Genomic DNA, 16761 nt, shown 5'->3' with positions numbered 1-16761 from the left:
TGCAATCAAAACCAATCAAAACATTAAAATAGCAAAAAAATTTAAAATTCTAATTGATTAGATTCTTAACATAATAAAAATGAACAGATCCAATGAAAAAACAAAAAACTCTTGGATAAAAATAGGGATAATAACACAACTTGACCCAAAATGTCCACCTGGACTTTGAATCGAGTTGTACTGGCAGACACCAGAAAGGTGACGAAACCATAAAGTGTAGTGATATGGAAAATGTGTGTAGATTTAAACCTAAAAGTGCCTAATTCGAAGAATGCGCATGTGAGTGGTAATGAACTCATTTTACACGTGATTAGACCTGACATTCGTGTCGTGTTTTCCGTGTTCGTGTCATACCTGATATCATAACGGGTTGTGTCGTGTAGCACATGTTAGAGAGAATTCCTTGCGGGCTTAACCACGAATGAACACTTCACCTAGAAGGTTTTCGATGTTGATCATCGGAGTGTGGCCCCAACCGTGAATGTATACTCATCCGTGAGCCTAACAGGGAGTGCACGTTCATCCGTGCGCTAAGATGAAAGTATACACTATCTTGAGGACTTAGGCGGGATTGTACATTGCCAAAACACTAAGTTTATGGCTGTTCGATGGGCTATTTGCTGGGACACTACTGGAGATGATCGTCATCTGCTTCTATCCTGCTTCGGGACACCTCGTCTAGGGCACGTTGCATCTTAGTGCGCTGTAAAAGCTGATTGACCAAGGTCGTTTGTTGCGTGAGGGCGCTCGTTATTCCTATGACTTGTTAGGACAAGTGTTGTTTGTCATGCTGAATGGAAGAGCTTGGATGGTAGGTTTCTCCATGAATGATAGAAGTGTAGTGGACCACGTGTGCAAAATTTAAGCCGGGATAGGGCAAATCTGCAGAAAATTGGGGCGAAAATACCCCTAGTTCAATCGTCGGTCCAGAAATCTAAAGTCGGGATGGTTGACCTGATCTTACACCAGTCGGATTGCCTGGTGGGCCATGGGATATGGCTGGGTCGTGGAAATGGGTCGAGTCATATGCGGGGCACGTGGGCATGGTGCGACACTAGAATCGCATTGTACCTGGGCTAAGGGAGTTGTCACCGCGGCTTAGACCAGGTTGGTCTGGCCTGCTTGGCTTGGAGGTGCTCTGGGCTCACGCTGGCCTTGGGCTCGCAAGTGCTGGATTGGCTGCATTGTAGCAGCTTGCTGGGCTGCTCCCTCATGGGCCTGTTGCTCTGCAGCTGCTTATTAGGCTGCTACCTCGTGCAGCTGCTATTGCTACCACGTGGGCCTGCTAATCTACAGTTGCTTACTGGGCTGCTGCCTCGTGGGCTACATTTACTATTGTTTCAAAGCCTCCATGCCATAGAGCTTCAAAGAATTAAAAAATTCTAGGAATAAGAACGTATGAAAAATTTACGTATGAACGAGAAATGAGAAACTTTGAATACGAAAGTCTTCTTCGAGCATGTGAATCAAACTCTCAACGAAAGCACTAATTTTTGGATGTAGATTTCCGTTGTCTCTTGCTTTGACGGAAATGCACCTGCAAAATAATAACAACTTTGATTAATGCCAAAAGCGCCCATGATGAATGTTAAGGGGCTTTTGGCTGAAGAATCTTCGATGCCAAAGTTAGTATTATGAAAAGAATGTATTTTCAGAAGTTTGTAAGTAGCAAATGGGTTAGCATTTTAGTCGGATAAGTGGCATATTTATAGGAGGGTGGCCATCCCTTTGGATGGAGAGTGGCTATGGTGGAATTGGATGAATTATTGCAAGATATTATGTGAAATAATATCTTGCAATTATCGTGGTAATTATTCCCAAATTAAATAGGAAGTTTTAGAGGTTACCTTATTGAATAAAATCAATGAGGGGGTGACGAGGGAAGTTTGAATGAATTCCATAAAGATCACCTTTGACTCTTCTTGATTGAGTCGTTATTGTCCGTTGCATGTGCATGAAAATTCCAGTGTGCCTCGAGGGTAATATCATCCTTCTTGTAAAAAAAATTCATGTGTCATCTCTATGTTTTTTTGGGATTATTTTTTGCTTCACACCATGAATTAGTAATAATAGCTTGAAAGTTGCACAATCACATTAAAAAATTAGCGAAAAACCCCACAACTTAAATATTTGAACAAGAAATACAACCCAAGATCTAAACTCTTAAACTGAAAAAATTCTCGCGCAATTTTCACGAGTTGAATCAGTTTCTTTTCTCGCCCAATTTGTTATTGTAATCATGTGAGGATGATGTGACTAAATTTACTTTTCTTGGTAAGAATAATGTCAAAATTTTCATACTATAATTTTTCAGGTCTTTCATCGGGAAGAAGAAAGGGTGAGGAAGGAGGAAAGGGAGAGAGAATAATATTAGTTTTTGCTATTTAGTTTTACGATCTAGTGGTATTCCTCTTTCCTTGTGAGCGAGAGGTCTTAGGTTCGATTCTCGCCAAAGGCGAATTTGAACCACATTATTGCTAGTCTATTGTGAGGCTAAGTCTACCCCTTACCTGTTAGTGTAGATAATGTCGTTTGTTAAAAAAAAATTTAATTCAATTTTATTTATGATTAGTTGTATTTGGTAGCACTGTTCTAAAAATTCCCACCTAACGTTGCTCAGGCCCTGCCTAGTGCCTACACAGAAAGTCAATAACTTTTCATTTTGCATTTTATTTCTTTAATAAAATGTAAGAGACTCATTGAATACTTGGATGACACTCATTATATGCTTGCTCCCCTGCTTTTAGTATGTTCTATTACTTTATAATCTATATGTTCATTTTATTTTGCAATTTATGATCTCAATACAATTATGTATTTTTTTAATATAAATAGGCACTTGTTTATACGATACATAGTAAATTACTTAAATCCGCTTAGTCTGCCTAGGCCCCACCTAGCCGCCTAGGCACTAGGCCCAGCCCGCCTTCTGACTAGCGTCTAGCATCTTTTAGAACCTGAAACCCAGATTAAGTTAGTTGGGAAGTGCAACTCCACGTGGGTGGAGAGTCCTTTTAGAATCACTTTGGGGGCAACTTAATTAGCATTTCTCAAAGGGTAATGTTAGGTAGACTAAATTCGCAAACTAAATGATGTGTCACCAACAAAAAATAAGTACGTCAATCAACAATTAAGTAAGGGTAATGCTAGTAAGACAAAATTTGTAGACAAAAATTTTGTAAACTAAATGACATGAAAGTTAATGATAGACTTATTACTTAAGCGTTGATAAACGTGCTTATTCCTATTAGTGACACATCATTTAATTTGCAAATTTAATCTTCCTTGCATTACTAGGGGTAATAATCCAATCATCAACTTCTATACCGTTTTATCTACAAATTTAGTCTCCCTAACATTACCCTTTCTCAAACAAGATAGTAGAAGTGATAAAATTTATACCATTCGTCTTTAACTTTTGCATGTTTAGTGCCTCAACTACCGTCGTACAAAAATGTTGAGGCAACGACGTAAGCGATATGAGAAAGACAAAACATTCCTTTCAAGAAAATGAACGGAGTTATGATAGAAAGTGACTGAAAGTTATTACGTCATAACCACACACAACTAACATGGACATGAACTATAATTCCTCTTATTTCGAACTTGCTTATAATTCAAACCACTTTAGTACAGATCCGAGGATCTTCTGAAGTAGAGCATTAATTTAGTACAAGAATACAAACCATTTTCAACAAGAAGCTAGGTCCATACCATGACCATGCATGAAGAATAACATCTTATCGTAAACTAAATAAGCAAATACAAGTTTAAGCTAGCCCGCAAGCAAAGGTCTCCATGATATATCATGGCATGGCATGCCAAGCCGCCTAATCTTGAGCGGCCATGGATTTAGCCTTCAAACGTCGCTTATGAGCCGCCGACGGTAATTTCACATCTGTTGCCAACCCTAGAGCCTCAAGAAATTTTATGATGTACCAAGTCACGTCAATCTGCCACCATTCGAGGCCATGTCGAGCTGAGTATTCAAAAGCATGGTGGTTATTGTGCCATCCTTCACCAAGTGCAACCAGCCCCACCCACCTATAGAAGTTCAAGATTATCCATAAATAAATACTTGTACGTACATGTATACAATATATATGTATGTATGTATGTATGTTAACATAAATTTCAAAATAAATATTTATCTCTCAACTATGAATATCCGTATAATATATACCAAAGGTTTTTTGAGAGATCGCCGGTGTTCCATGCCTGATATCCCCAAGTGTGTCCAGCCGAATTTACAAAGAATTGTTGAATTTAAGTCAACAATCTGTGATAATTTATATATGCTAATAAATAATAAATGCAATAGAAACTAACAGAATATAAACTAGAATATGAATTATAAAACAAACAACTTGAAGATCGAGGCTTGCGTACCGCAATGTCCTTGAAACAGAAATTTCGTCCCTACTCTGTGCTTGTAGTTCAACGGACGTCTGTTCCACCAGGATTCAACGATCTAAGTCAGAAATTCCAGCACCGGAAAATAGACTTCTGGCGAATATTAATGTGGTTCTCTCAGTAAGGATGTTTAAGATTGCAGGAGGAGATTTATGATTTTTCTATATTGTAAATGCCATGCAGATGGATGTATATATAATGTGATTGTACCTGTTCGCAACAGGTATAAAGAAGGGATGCAACTGTTGGGAGACATCTGCTGAAATGGGTGTTTTTGTTTCTGCGTTTTCACACTTCAGACTTCATCTGAAAAGATGAGTCTGTTGGAAAAAATAAATAATTAATTAATTTAAATTCGAAATTAAAAATAATTAATTAATTCCGAAAATAATTAATTAATTTAATTATTAGATATATTAATTATATATTAATTACCAAATAATTAATACACCCCAAAGCCCAACCCCAAGGGTGAGCCCAATTTTAGTCTCCAGGCCTATTACTCCAATTACTTTCTTTAAAGGACAAAGCCTTATAAAGTGATAAACTCTTTTGGGAATGGCCAATGTGGGACAAGGAAATTTCTACTCAAACTTCCAACAAGAAAGTGCTATGGTAATTGACCACCATCCTCACGCCCTGAAATCATAAGGAACTTATTATTCAAACTTATGAGGGCTAGCTCTAGCTATATACATATATGCTCAAAGACGAAAAAAAAAAGGAAAATAGAAATCTAGCTCTCTCACCATTGGCCAAACCACGAACGGAAATCCACCGATGTAATATAGTATACATCCCAGGAGAAATGGATGTACAAGGACTGTATGATGAAGAAACACATAGAATGGCTGCTTATTTATGTCTTCAACATTCCGAAGACCTCCGTACTGAAAATTTAACAAAACAAGTATTAGTATTTGTACCAAAGATATTCTAGCACATAACATGTGAGGAGTTATCAGCTTAGAGACTAAGAAAGTGTGTGGTTTACTCTTCCAAACCGAGAACGGCTGTCGAGAATCCAACCCATGTGACTAAACCAAAATCCTTTAAGTGGGCTGTGAGCGTCTTTCTCCGTATCGGTAAATTGGTGATGGTACCGGTGTGTGCTCACCCACTCAGTCGGGCTACCCTGCAAACCATAAACACATCAAACGCAGCTTTTTCTCATTAACCTAATGCAGACCCTAGTAAAAATATATAGACCCTAAAAATATACAAAGAAGAAAGATGAGAAAAATAACAAAAGTTGAAAAAGTGTTGTTATTGCTATGAGATGTTTTGACATACATACCTGAACTGAGAGAACCCCACAATAGGCAAACAAGTACTCGAGCAGTTTTGGGAGCCTAAAGCTCCTATGAGCAAGGTTTCTATGGTAAGAAAGAGTTACTCCGAAACCAGTGACGAAGAATAGCACAATTGCCAACCAAAATGCCGTCCATGTGAAGTAAAACGGTGCAAACAAGCAAAGGACATGCACACTCAGAAAGATACCAGCTGTGGCAATGTCAAGCAGATTCCATTCCCTCCCCCAAAAATTTGCACAAGGAGTCTTAAGAAGGGTGACCCAAATCCTCAAAAGACCCATGATATTAAGGACGTCCCACGCAGCTTCTAATTCTATGGATTTTTCTTGTAATTTTATGGATTGCGTTCTTTTCTTAAGGACGTTGTATTGCACTTGTATGAGACAAGTGATTGTGGGATGGGAAATTTGGCCATAACTTGGCCTTTTACTTATAGTGAATGAAATAATCTAAATACCTAGCTACCTCGTTAGGCTATAGTACGCGATATTATTAATTAGGGCTTATTTATTATAACTGTCCCCTAAAACACTGTTAGGGTTCAATGAAAATTCATAGTCAGTTACCTACTGGTTTAAATGCCACGCTCCAACCATACATGCGGCAGCTAGCTATAGACTAGAGTGAATAAAGATGAAATAATTATACTACACAAGGAAATTTATGACTAGATTAGACAAAGTAAAAGAAAAAAAACATAGAATAAAAGTTATAACAGTTAGAAGGATTGAACTAACCTGATGGTGTGTTTTGAAGTCTTTGTTGGGACTTAGGATAAAAGTGAAGAACAAAAAATCTCTAGTTTTCCCCTGCTTGTATCTGTTTGTAGGGATTCAGGGACGAGATGATAAACTTAAACCAGAATCGCGATTTCTAACACTTTTCGGACCGTGTGTGCAATGGCGAAGCCAGGATTTCTTGGGAGGAGGGGCGAACTTAAAAGAGTGCAAGGTTAAAGAAAAATGGCAACAACTAAATCTTTTTATATAGTAATGTCTTTCATAATTAATCAATACAAACAAATTACAATTGTTGTCGACGAGGTTTCATGTCATGAAAATGTCGCATAATAGGCTCATTATCAATAAAAGCAAATACATCTCTCTCAATGTAAACAAGCATGCTATCACTCAACCATTGATCTCCCGTTTTGTTACGCAATGGTGTTTTCACAATCTTCATAACAGAAAAAGCTCTCTTCATAGCACAAAATGACGACACCCTCAATTCCCTTTGCAACGGCTACAAGAGCTAGTTGAAGTTGGTGTGCAAAACAATGAACATAAAATGCTCGACGATACTTGTTCAAAATCTTTGTTTTATGGCCATTTAGCTCACCTTTCATATTGCTAGCTCCATCATAGCCTTGTCCCTGTAACTTGGACATACTAGCTCCACGTTTGATAAGATAATTTTCGTTTGGCTAGCCTAACCTAAGATAATTCACGGAAGTTGGAGATCTTTTGTAGAAAGCTAAAACTTCGACGTTGTCTAAAATTTTTACTCATCCAAAGCAAGATTAAAAAGCCACTTAGACTTAGTACCACGGTTTAAGTGAGGGGCCTTAAGTTTGATGAGAGTAAAACAATTATAAAAAAAAAGGTCAAATCCAAGGGAAAATCTAATCACTGAATAGTATGATAAATATGTTTGCTAGTGACAATTGCTGCACTAAATTTACTAACTCAATCCTTGTATATTCACAGAGTTGAAGTACATTTGTTCTTCTGATCTGATAACCAAAACTTGTTAGCCTTACATCAGTCCCGGAGTAAAAGAAGTTGATGATTCCGAATAACGTTCAAGGAGTGACAATGGCGACCATCCTCATGGATGTTCGTGCTAGTTAGACCAGCAAGATTTAATCTAGCTGCTGATCCATACACATCAACCATTTCCTTCGACATGAAAACCTTTTCGAGGAGACTCAATGCATCTTCTTGTAGAGAATCTGTTCCCCAAGACAAAATCTCCAACATTGGCTTTATGGCATCAGCCTCATGCAAGACGCTGGCTCCTCTTTGAGGAGAGGCTTTGACAACCAATGTCGAAAAAGTTTGAATTGCTTCAATGGCAGTTTCATACACTTTTCCCGATAACAGCCTCACCAAGTCAGGCAAATCTTTTGCTTCCAAAAGACAGAATGTGGAAGTCACATTGCAGATACCACCGTGCGCTGAGCATAGTGGAGCGTTCGATGGCTTGAAACAGGACCAACAGCCGGAGGGTTTGGAGACAGTGGTCCCCCTATATAATTTTTTTTTCTTTTCCCTACTTATACGAAACGGTACCGTTTCGTTCTACTTTTTTCAAAATTTTTAACCAGTTTCTTTTCCCCACTTATACGAAATGGCACCTGGGTGTTTTGAAAAACAAATTCAACACAGAGCAGAACAGCAGCACTGGCGCTACACCAGAGGAGACGAAGAGCAGCAACAGCAGGAGGGGAGGGGCTGGCCAGCGCTCCAGCCTTGTTTTTCCGGCGAGGGGAGTGTCGGCCGCCACTCCTCATCCTCACGTGGCTTCGCCACTGCGTGTGTGCGAACGAAATGTGGTTCGTTGGTTGAAAATTGAACAATTGAAAACGATTCCATCAGAATGAGCCTAGGATGAAACCGAGACCATAAATGATTTGTCACTTAATTAAAATGGTACCCGACCTAAATTCAAACTTTCTTGGGTTTAAATTGTACCCCTAATATCAACTCTTTTCGTCTTAATTATGTAAGTATTGTCCTCCTACAAAAACACTCCCTCTCCTGCGTTTGCTCAAACATCGTTGTCGTAAAAAACATCCTTCTCATTCGAAAACTTGTTTCCTGTCCCAAACCCAATTATAGTTGGTATGTGCTTGTGTTGTCCGGCCTCACATAAGTTCCAAACAACAATGAAGAAAATCAGGGGACTTTGGTTGGAGGCTGTGCAATGGGTTCCAAAGAAAGGACGTGCTTTTCGATTCATTCGAGCTGGGTTTAGACTGCTTCCGCAATAACCGTTGTGGATGCAAATTTCCACCTTCCCTTGATTGACGAATCTGCACCTGCAAAATAATAACATCTAAGATTAAGGCCAAAAACCTTACACGCCCAAGATGAATTTGGGGGAGGGGGGCTCTGGCCGAAGAATCTTCAATGCCAAAGTTAGAATTCTGAAAAGAATATGTTTAGAAGTTTTCGAGTAACAAAAGCCTCATGAATTTTGGAGATAAAGTGGGTATTTATAGAAGAGAAGAGGAGTATGGGCCGGCCCTCTAGGGTTTAGGGGTGGCCGGCCCTAGGTGGTATTTTGGGTGATAATATTCCAAGATATTTGTGTAAACAAATATCTTGGAGTAATTTGGTAAATATCCTAAATAAATGGGATTAGGATTACTTACTTGAAAGAGGTATTCTCTGATTAGGAATGTATTTATGATAAGAATAAGGAATTATCCTATCATAAATACCTTTGACTTTTCCTACGGGCAGGGGTGTCTTGAGCAGTCGTTGATCTCTGCCTGCTCTACCTCAGTTGCGAGTGGTGAATGAGACTGCTCCTAACTCATTTAATAGGGGCAGTCTTGTTTTTCTTGGGGAATAATCCACGTGTCAACTCCATGATTTTTGGGAATATTTTTTGCTCCACAAATGCCCCTACACATGTTGGGCTGCTTGCAGGAAAGGGCAGAAGGTGTAGGAATCCAAAGCTACAATGGAGTTTGTGTCCCAATTTGAGGTAGATTCCTTTTTTTTTTTTAATTGGAATTTAAATTCTTCTAGGAAATGGAATGTAATTGACACCAAAACCTATTTAAGTCAGCGTCAAGCAGGGAATTAAATAAATTTGGAGTGCAACTAAAACCCCGCAAGAAAAAGAGAAAGCAAGAAAATATTTGTTTCCCCTCCCCTAGGAATCTTCTTCACTTGCTCATGCAAAGAATTATGTTTCGTTGTTTTTCTTCTTGTTCATGGTAAGAAAAAAAAATTAATTTTCTCATTCTTCTTGATTTTTAGAGCCTTGGGGCTTGAATTTTTGGCTCAATGGTGGTCGAGGTGTGGTGAAAAGGGGCAGCCATGGGATGTCGTGGCAGCTTGGCCACTACGTGGCGTTGTTGGGTTGGGCCGAGGAGGTCAGCGTTGGGGCGCTTGGACCTGATCTTAGGCTGCTGGGTTCAGGCCCGTGCAACATTGGAGAGACGCAAGAGAGAGAAAGAGATTGTGCAGTGGTGCTTGCCTCCTCATGTTGGTTGGGGTCACAAGGGCCTACTGGGCCGATAGAGACAAAGGAGCCAGCTAGGGCTGGGCTTTCTGCTGCTGCACCGTAAGGGTTGGGCTGTGGGGCTCGGCGCGGGGCGCTGGGTTCTGCGGCCCTTTTTTCTATTTGTTTTTTATTTTCTTCTTCGAGCGGCCTTATAACAATTTTTCCTTGCACCGTTGTAGGATTTTCCTACATGTCTTCCTCGAGCCAAAAGAATGATGAATTTATTTTGCCGTTGTATCGCCAGGGTGGATTTGCAAGTAAGTTAGGTTACTTCAGGGCCGCTCATGTCAAGATAGGTTCTGATGAGCAGTTCAAAGACTTCCTCGTGAAGTGGGCCAATGATGGTAGTAGCAGTGAACCGTGTAGGTCTAGGAAAGCTATCAAGTTTCACCCCTACTACTTCGTGTAGGGGTTCACCTTTCCCATGCCTCGATTCTTCCAAGAGGTGATCTGTTCCATGAAGTGTGCTCCTGCTCAGTGTTTTCCAAACGCGGTTTGCATAATGGTGGGGTTCCACAACTTAAGCAGGTTTTTTGACTTGGACCTGACTGCAACAAGTTTTGGTACTTCTTTGAGATAGGCCACATCAATGGTGTTTGGTAGCTGAGGACTCGCCATAGGCTTTTCGATCGCTCGAGCAAAGGGGATCATGACTGGGCTAGAAAGATCCTAGAAATCAACGGGGAGTGGGAATCCGCTTAGTCTCTAAGCTGCTTTATACTTTTGTTGAGTTGCATGTCCTTCTCTATTTATGTAGATTTAGATTTCGGTTTAGCTCCCAAGACTTCTCCATACATGAAGAAGGTGCACATTACTTTCGGGATCCCTGCTGAATATCGCGAGTGACGTTGGTTGCTCAGTCTTCTTCGTAGGAAGAAAGGTGGGTTGTCCCCGAATGAGGAGATTAGGAAGATCAAGGGTGAGGCGTTTGCTCGTCCGATCATTACCGTGAAGCCTATTGCTAGTGGAGGTGGAAGAAAGAGATCTTTGTCGCCTGCTTGAGAACTATCAGTGGAGAATAAGCCGTAGACTCATTTGCTGCTCGCAAGGGTCTGTCCACTACTAGAAGGCTCGTGATTGACTTGACTTCTTCGCAAAGGTCTGTCCACTGCTATGAAGCATGTTGCTTCGAGGGTTTCTAGAACAGTTACTGACATGATTGTGTAGCGGAGGAGTTTTGTCGTGCCCCCTGTGCATGGTCTTGTTTCGAGACAGCCTTCCCTGTCCAAGTCCGATCCGATCCTAGATGAGCGTGCTGTGGTGAAAAGCGAGGATGCGATTCCACTGCCAAGGCAGTGCCATGGTCAGCCCCTCCTGCTAAGAAGGAAGTGCCTGTCCGAATGAGCAACCGTGATCAGCCTGCCAAACCAGCCTTACGGGAGTTTTCCGTGATCTATGCTCTGTTGAAGCTCGATTTGCTTGAGGACATAGATGCATGTGCCAAGTTTGTTGATGGCGTGAGTAAGGTTGTTCATTCCAGTTTCTTCGTGAGGCGTGAAGCTCAATCCCTGAGGGGTTCCTAGCTCGTTATGATGTAGAAATCTATGATCTTGGCAGTCGAGTACACGTGTATGAAGCAGGATGACGCCAATGCTGCTAGAGAGATAACGACATCCATAGACGCAGAAGCTTACTCAGTTGCTAAGAAAATTAAAGAGTTGGAATCTGAACTTGCCTTTTTGAAGAGATATGATGCCTCTGCCCCACTACTCTATAGCTTGAGACCGCTCGCCAAGAGATCAGTGACTTGAAGGCTCAGCTTAACGCGATCCAGGGGAAGTGTAGCATTGCAGAGAAAGAGATTGATGCCCAATCGTTGCAAGTGAAGGACCTTGAGCGTGCCATTTCAGAACTTCGGTCTACTATGCGAAGGATGTATAGCTGATCACCATGCATAATAACATTGTTCGACTCACAAAATCCGTCAGTAGACTTGAGTCCAAGGAAGTGGAGTTCCAATGAGCATTGTCTACCAACGAGATCTTGAAGAAAGAACTAGATGAGTTACAGAGTGCTAGTACTAACCTGATTAAGGAGAATAAGCAGCTAAAGAGTGAGAAGTCCAGTCTTGGGGTTGTTCTTGCCCAAGGTCAAGCTGACTTCTACAAGCTTGGCTATATAGATCATTTCCTTGGCATGCCGTTTGACTACGCCTTTTCTGATAAGGACCTCGAGCTTTTTGCCACTTCTTCTGAGGATATGCTTAAGTTTTCCTTTGAAAGCGTTGTTGGCGACCAGTGACAATGCTACTCAGGATGAGGCAAGTATAGATGAAGCGTGGGAGATTGATGCTGTTGGGAGCGATATGGCTGCTAAAGATGTCCAAGCTGCTGAGGAGTAGTCTTTTAAGATAGACTTTAGGATTTACTTTCTTTTCCTTTCATGCTTTGTTTTTTCCTTTGCTTGAACTTTGTTGGCCTTCTTGCCAGTTTACCAATTTGCTAGAAATTAATAAACTATTTTTCTCGCTTTTCTTAGTCATTGTCTCTTTGCCTTGTTTCAAGCTTTTTTTTTTTTTTTTTTTTTTTTTTGTAGAATGAACAATTGAGCAGGCTGCTTTGAACAAAGTAGTCACACCCATCTCCATTGCTTTAGAAGCCAACTTCGGGTTGTCAGGTGTGAATATTCGCTTACTTGAGGCGTCTTTTGAAACTTCTAACTTGCAGGGTCGAATGACCTCTGTAGTTATATGCTTCATATCGGTGGTCACTAGATCTTTAATCACAGGGTCGTTAGCGAAGCGCGCTGCTTTTTAATAAGTAGACAGGCTTGGATGACCTATGTGACTACCGATCTAGGCTTAGGATCTCTGCAAAGCTGTTAACCAGAAAGTCAAAAGCAGACCAGTCTGCATGACTACTCGGTTGTTAACTTTGATCTTTAGGGCGTTGGACTACTGAGCTTTATCTTGCTTTGTTGCCCCCTGATCATAGGCTGCTTAGATGGTCATCATTTCTCCATTTCTTTGAACTGCGTGGCCTGCATTGCAACATTCTAAAGATTGTTGGGACACAAAATTCGCCACCCTTTCGCATAAAAAGCGCGTGGTTCTATGGAATTTCTTGGGTACTGGTTCAAAAGAACGCTTTGCACTTTATGTAGCCAATTATGTAGGCTACGTAGCAAGTAGCATAACACTTTAGGAATTAGTGTGAACCCAAAGGGTTGTTCTATGCTAGGCAGTGCATATGTAAGCTAACCTGTTAACCTTTCACAAGATTGTGTGGTTGTATAGGTTTATGTGGCTAACTACTTAAAGGGTGTACCGTATGCAGTCTTCCAGAAACCGTAGGCTCATCATTGAAAGATTCTAAATCTTTTTCATCTCCGACATCTCAACCTTGCGGTTCCTTTCTCTTTGTCAGATCTTGATTTGCCAATGGCCCTTAAGAAAGAAAAAGGTGATGGTGGCAATGACATTAGGTTCCTAGGGATCTTCCAAAAACCGTAGGCTGTTTGTTAAATTGGCAATGGCTTTAGGTTTCCAGGGATACGCAGAGATCGCTAGTTGGTCACATACAAGATGCTTAGCTACTAACGCTACCTGGTCACATCAAGGATGCTCAACTACATGAGCCTTGTGCGTGTAGTCGGAGCTAGAATTTCGTATCTTCGCAAAGATGACCTATGTATTGCACCAAGGATGCTCAGTTATGAACGCTAGCTGGTCACATCGTGGATTCTTAAAAGGGATGTATGTTTAACGAGTAGATGAAATACTATTCCGTAACACGAAGATTGCTAGTTGGTCACATATAAGATGCTCAGCCAGTGGTTGCCAGCAGCTGGTCACATCAAGGATGCTTAACTATGGTCCATCTTCGTGGGAAGCCATCCAAAGGGCGAGCTATTCAGCATGTTTCCTTTGTCTCTAAGGCCCGGGTCCACGCGAATCAAGCTAAATGCCTAAAATCTTTCAATTTAGCTAAGCCTTGAAAAAGGCCATTGCCACTACTTTTAGGGATGCCGACGTTGGTCGTTGTGCTCCAGTTACACCAAGGCAGCTCAACCCATCCACGTTTGGATATTTGGAGTGCGTAGTTTACCATCTCCCAGAGGAAGAGCAAGGTTGGTCCCTAAGGGGGAGCAATTCATGTGAAAGATCCCTGATTGGGTGCGATCTTTAATGAGAGCAGGAGTAGACAGTTGTTACAGATACGCAATCGAGCCAATTGATGAATATTGATAAGCTCATATTTATATATACTTTACATCAAATTCACTTGTCTTTTCTTAGTTAGTTCCTTATATTTTTGAGCTATTTACTTTGTTTTTGTGTTTTGTAGGATTTGTCAAGCAAATAAAAGAAAAATAGCACAAGTGGGATTTTAAGTAACAAATTCGTCAAAACTGCCTGTGCAGATCAGCTGACTTTGGAAGCAAGTTTCGAACAGCTCAGAATGAATTAGAGAATGAGCTTTATATGCTTAGAAATCTACGGATGTCTATTTTCTGGAGCATTTCGCGGATTGTTAATATCATTTTTCTAGAAGAAGTTATGGCCATTTTAACACTGAAAGGTTTCCAAAAGGCTGAGCAGTTTGTAACTGCATTGAAGACAATAAATCCAATAAAACTAGCAGCCAAAACTGATGCAGCCAAGAACAAGCCAGCTGACACCTATTCAAATATCAGATGAAATGGAATTAAAGATGAGGATTAAGTGGGAGTAATTGGCATAAAAGTTGCCCAAAGAGTTACAATTGTTTTACCATTTCCTCTCACTTATTGTCATCACTAAATGGCTGTTAGTGGGGTGGGTTATGGAGCATAAATGGGGCAGCAAGCATGGGCATAAAGGCTGTAGGTTGCAGCGTAAAAAGAAGAAAAAGGGGAGAAAAAAATAGAAAAGAAAGAGGACAAGGCTGCAGCGTTGGGGAAGGAAAGAAAGGAAGGAGGAAATCTTGGCATTCTCTTCTCTCGGTTTTATCTTCTCAAACTCATGTCTTTCTTTTGGTTTAATTTGAGAACTATGTGTAACTAATTTTTTAGAAGTTAGGGGCTGTTTTGAAACCCCGAATATGATTGCAATTTTGTTATGACATTTCGTTGAATTACTTTTATGAATGGATGAAAATTGATTCACTACTTGTCTCATTGATGAATTTTTTATGTGTTTTCTACGGATGCATACTTAGTAAGCATATCTAGGATTCTAACGCTATGAATATGTGTGTGCCTGCCCTTGTTGATTGAGGACCTACATATGTTCTAGAGTAGTACTTGTTAATTGCGATTAACATGTGAACCAATTTCTAGGATAAGTAAGACAACGCCAGTACTTACGATGCCTTGTGATGACTCAAACACTTTTTGTTCTTAATGATTTCTACTTGTTAAATCTATGAACACGCCATTCTAGATTGCATGCTAGGGACTAAGTTAAGTTGAAAACTCCATTCTCTTAACATACTACGTAAGAAAGAGTAATAGGTTGAGTTCTAACATTGAGCCAACTTGAGCATCTTCATCTGGAAATAAAAGGAATTTGAATGAAACATAACATGTTTGCATGATTATTTGGTGGTGGATAGCAATTCCCCTAACTCGTTTTTCTTAATTTGTGAACTACTTAAAATTTGTTTCTGTCCTGTTTTTGTTCAATTTAATTTAAATAGCAAATCAACTCCAAAAAATCCCAAAAATTTGTAGAAGTGTAGCTCTGTGTGTCTAGTATCTACATATAAAATTTCGTAGACTTTAGATAAGTATAAGTCGGTCTAATAATTAATTTTCGGTGGCTGGTCAGTAGGGACAGCAACCCAGTTTTTGTGACATTTTAAGTAGTTAGATAAAACAATCTTCTGCGGGAAAGACCTTTATTTTCATATGCTACAATTGACAAATCTTAGTGTTAATAAGGAAAATCAATAGGACATTTGTGTGCTACTTTGTAGTGTGCTTTTAATCCTATCAAATAACTTCAGAAATCGTCATTGAAAAATGAGATGAATGATGTCAAACTTAGCTGAAAGGTAGAAATTGCATAACAATTGGATAGTCCTCGGCTTGCGAGGTAGTGCTTGAGTCTTCAAGCTTTATTTTGTCCAAGCAATGCTCAGGGTGAAGTGGAAGGTGATGTTCCAAAGTTTGTCGTATGGTGCTAATGCTCGGCACAATGACATTAGGAGGGATGATTGCTTATGAACTAAATGCCAAGGAGAAAGGAGTTTCACCTGTTGCTTATTGCTTGGTCATGTGATACGCCCATAGGACACCGAGAAGTTCATCTGGCCACTTTCCCTGCTTGTCTGTGAGAGATTTCTTGAGGCAGTCAAGGATTGTCTTACTGCATGCATTCGCCTGACCGTTGCCTTAGGGATATCTAGGCGTAGACATGTGCTGCTTGATGCCATAATTCTGGAAGAACTTTGCCAAGTCTTTGCCCATGAATTGCGGGCCGTTATCGGTGACAATAAATTATGATATGCCAAATTGGCAAATGATGTTCCTCCATATGAAACAGTCTATTTCTGATTGAGTAATGGTGGTTATGGGCTCGGCTTCTACCCACTTGGTGAAGTAGTTGGTAGCCACGATCATCATGCCCCTACTCTAATAGCAGGCATCATAGGCCTTACCAGGTCGATTGTCCACTGCATGAACGACCATGGGCTTGTCTGCTGGTAGAGCTCGTTGACAGGCAGTGCGAGTACAGGCTTGAAGTGTTAGTAGCTGTCGCACTTTTGAACAAATTCTTTGCTTCCAATCTTTCTATAGGGAGTGTCTCATTGACTAAGTAATCGATGATGAGGTCTTGCTAACTTGGGGTTGTATTGACTTGTAACACATTGGC

General features: G+C 40.4%; 1 protein-coding gene across 10 annotated transcripts; it reads right to left on the bottom strand.

The window, feature by feature from the left end:
* Positions 1–3573: 3573 nt before the first annotated feature.
* LOC103402495 (palmitoyl-monogalactosyldiacylglycerol delta-7 desaturase, chloroplastic-like) lies at positions 3574–6108 on the bottom strand. Of its 10 annotated transcripts, none has more exons than XM_070814111.1 (8): positions 5711–6108; positions 5408–5548; positions 5163–5303; positions 4849–5052; positions 4624–4733; positions 4390–4506; positions 4184–4218; positions 3574–4044 (listed from the first exon to the last, which is right to left on the bottom strand). In XM_070814111.1, exons 1-4 carry the CDS (start codon positions 6005–6007, stop codon positions 5002–5004), a joined length of 630 nt encoding a protein of 209 aa, XP_070670212.1. In that variant the 5' UTR covers positions 6008–6108; the 3' UTR covers positions 3574–4044; positions 4184–4218; positions 4390–4506; positions 4624–4733; positions 4849–5001. The 10 variants fall into 10 exon arrangements, with proteins under 10 accessions (XP_070670212.1, XP_070670216.1, XP_070670213.1 ...); XM_070814115.1 differs by having other exon boundaries at positions 4184–4279; positions 4390–4448; XM_070814112.1 differs by having other exon boundaries at positions 4184–4279; positions 4624–5052.
* Positions 6109–16761: the final 10653 nt, after the last annotated feature.

Source organism: Malus domestica, chromosome 15, assembly GCF_042453785.1.
Source record: "Malus domestica chromosome 15, GDT2T_hap1".
Classification (NCBI taxonomy): domain Eukaryota; kingdom Viridiplantae; phylum Streptophyta; class Magnoliopsida; order Rosales; family Rosaceae; genus Malus; species Malus domestica.
Note: the sequence above shows the minus strand (reverse complement) of the source record. Positions and strands in the feature narration are given on the sequence as shown.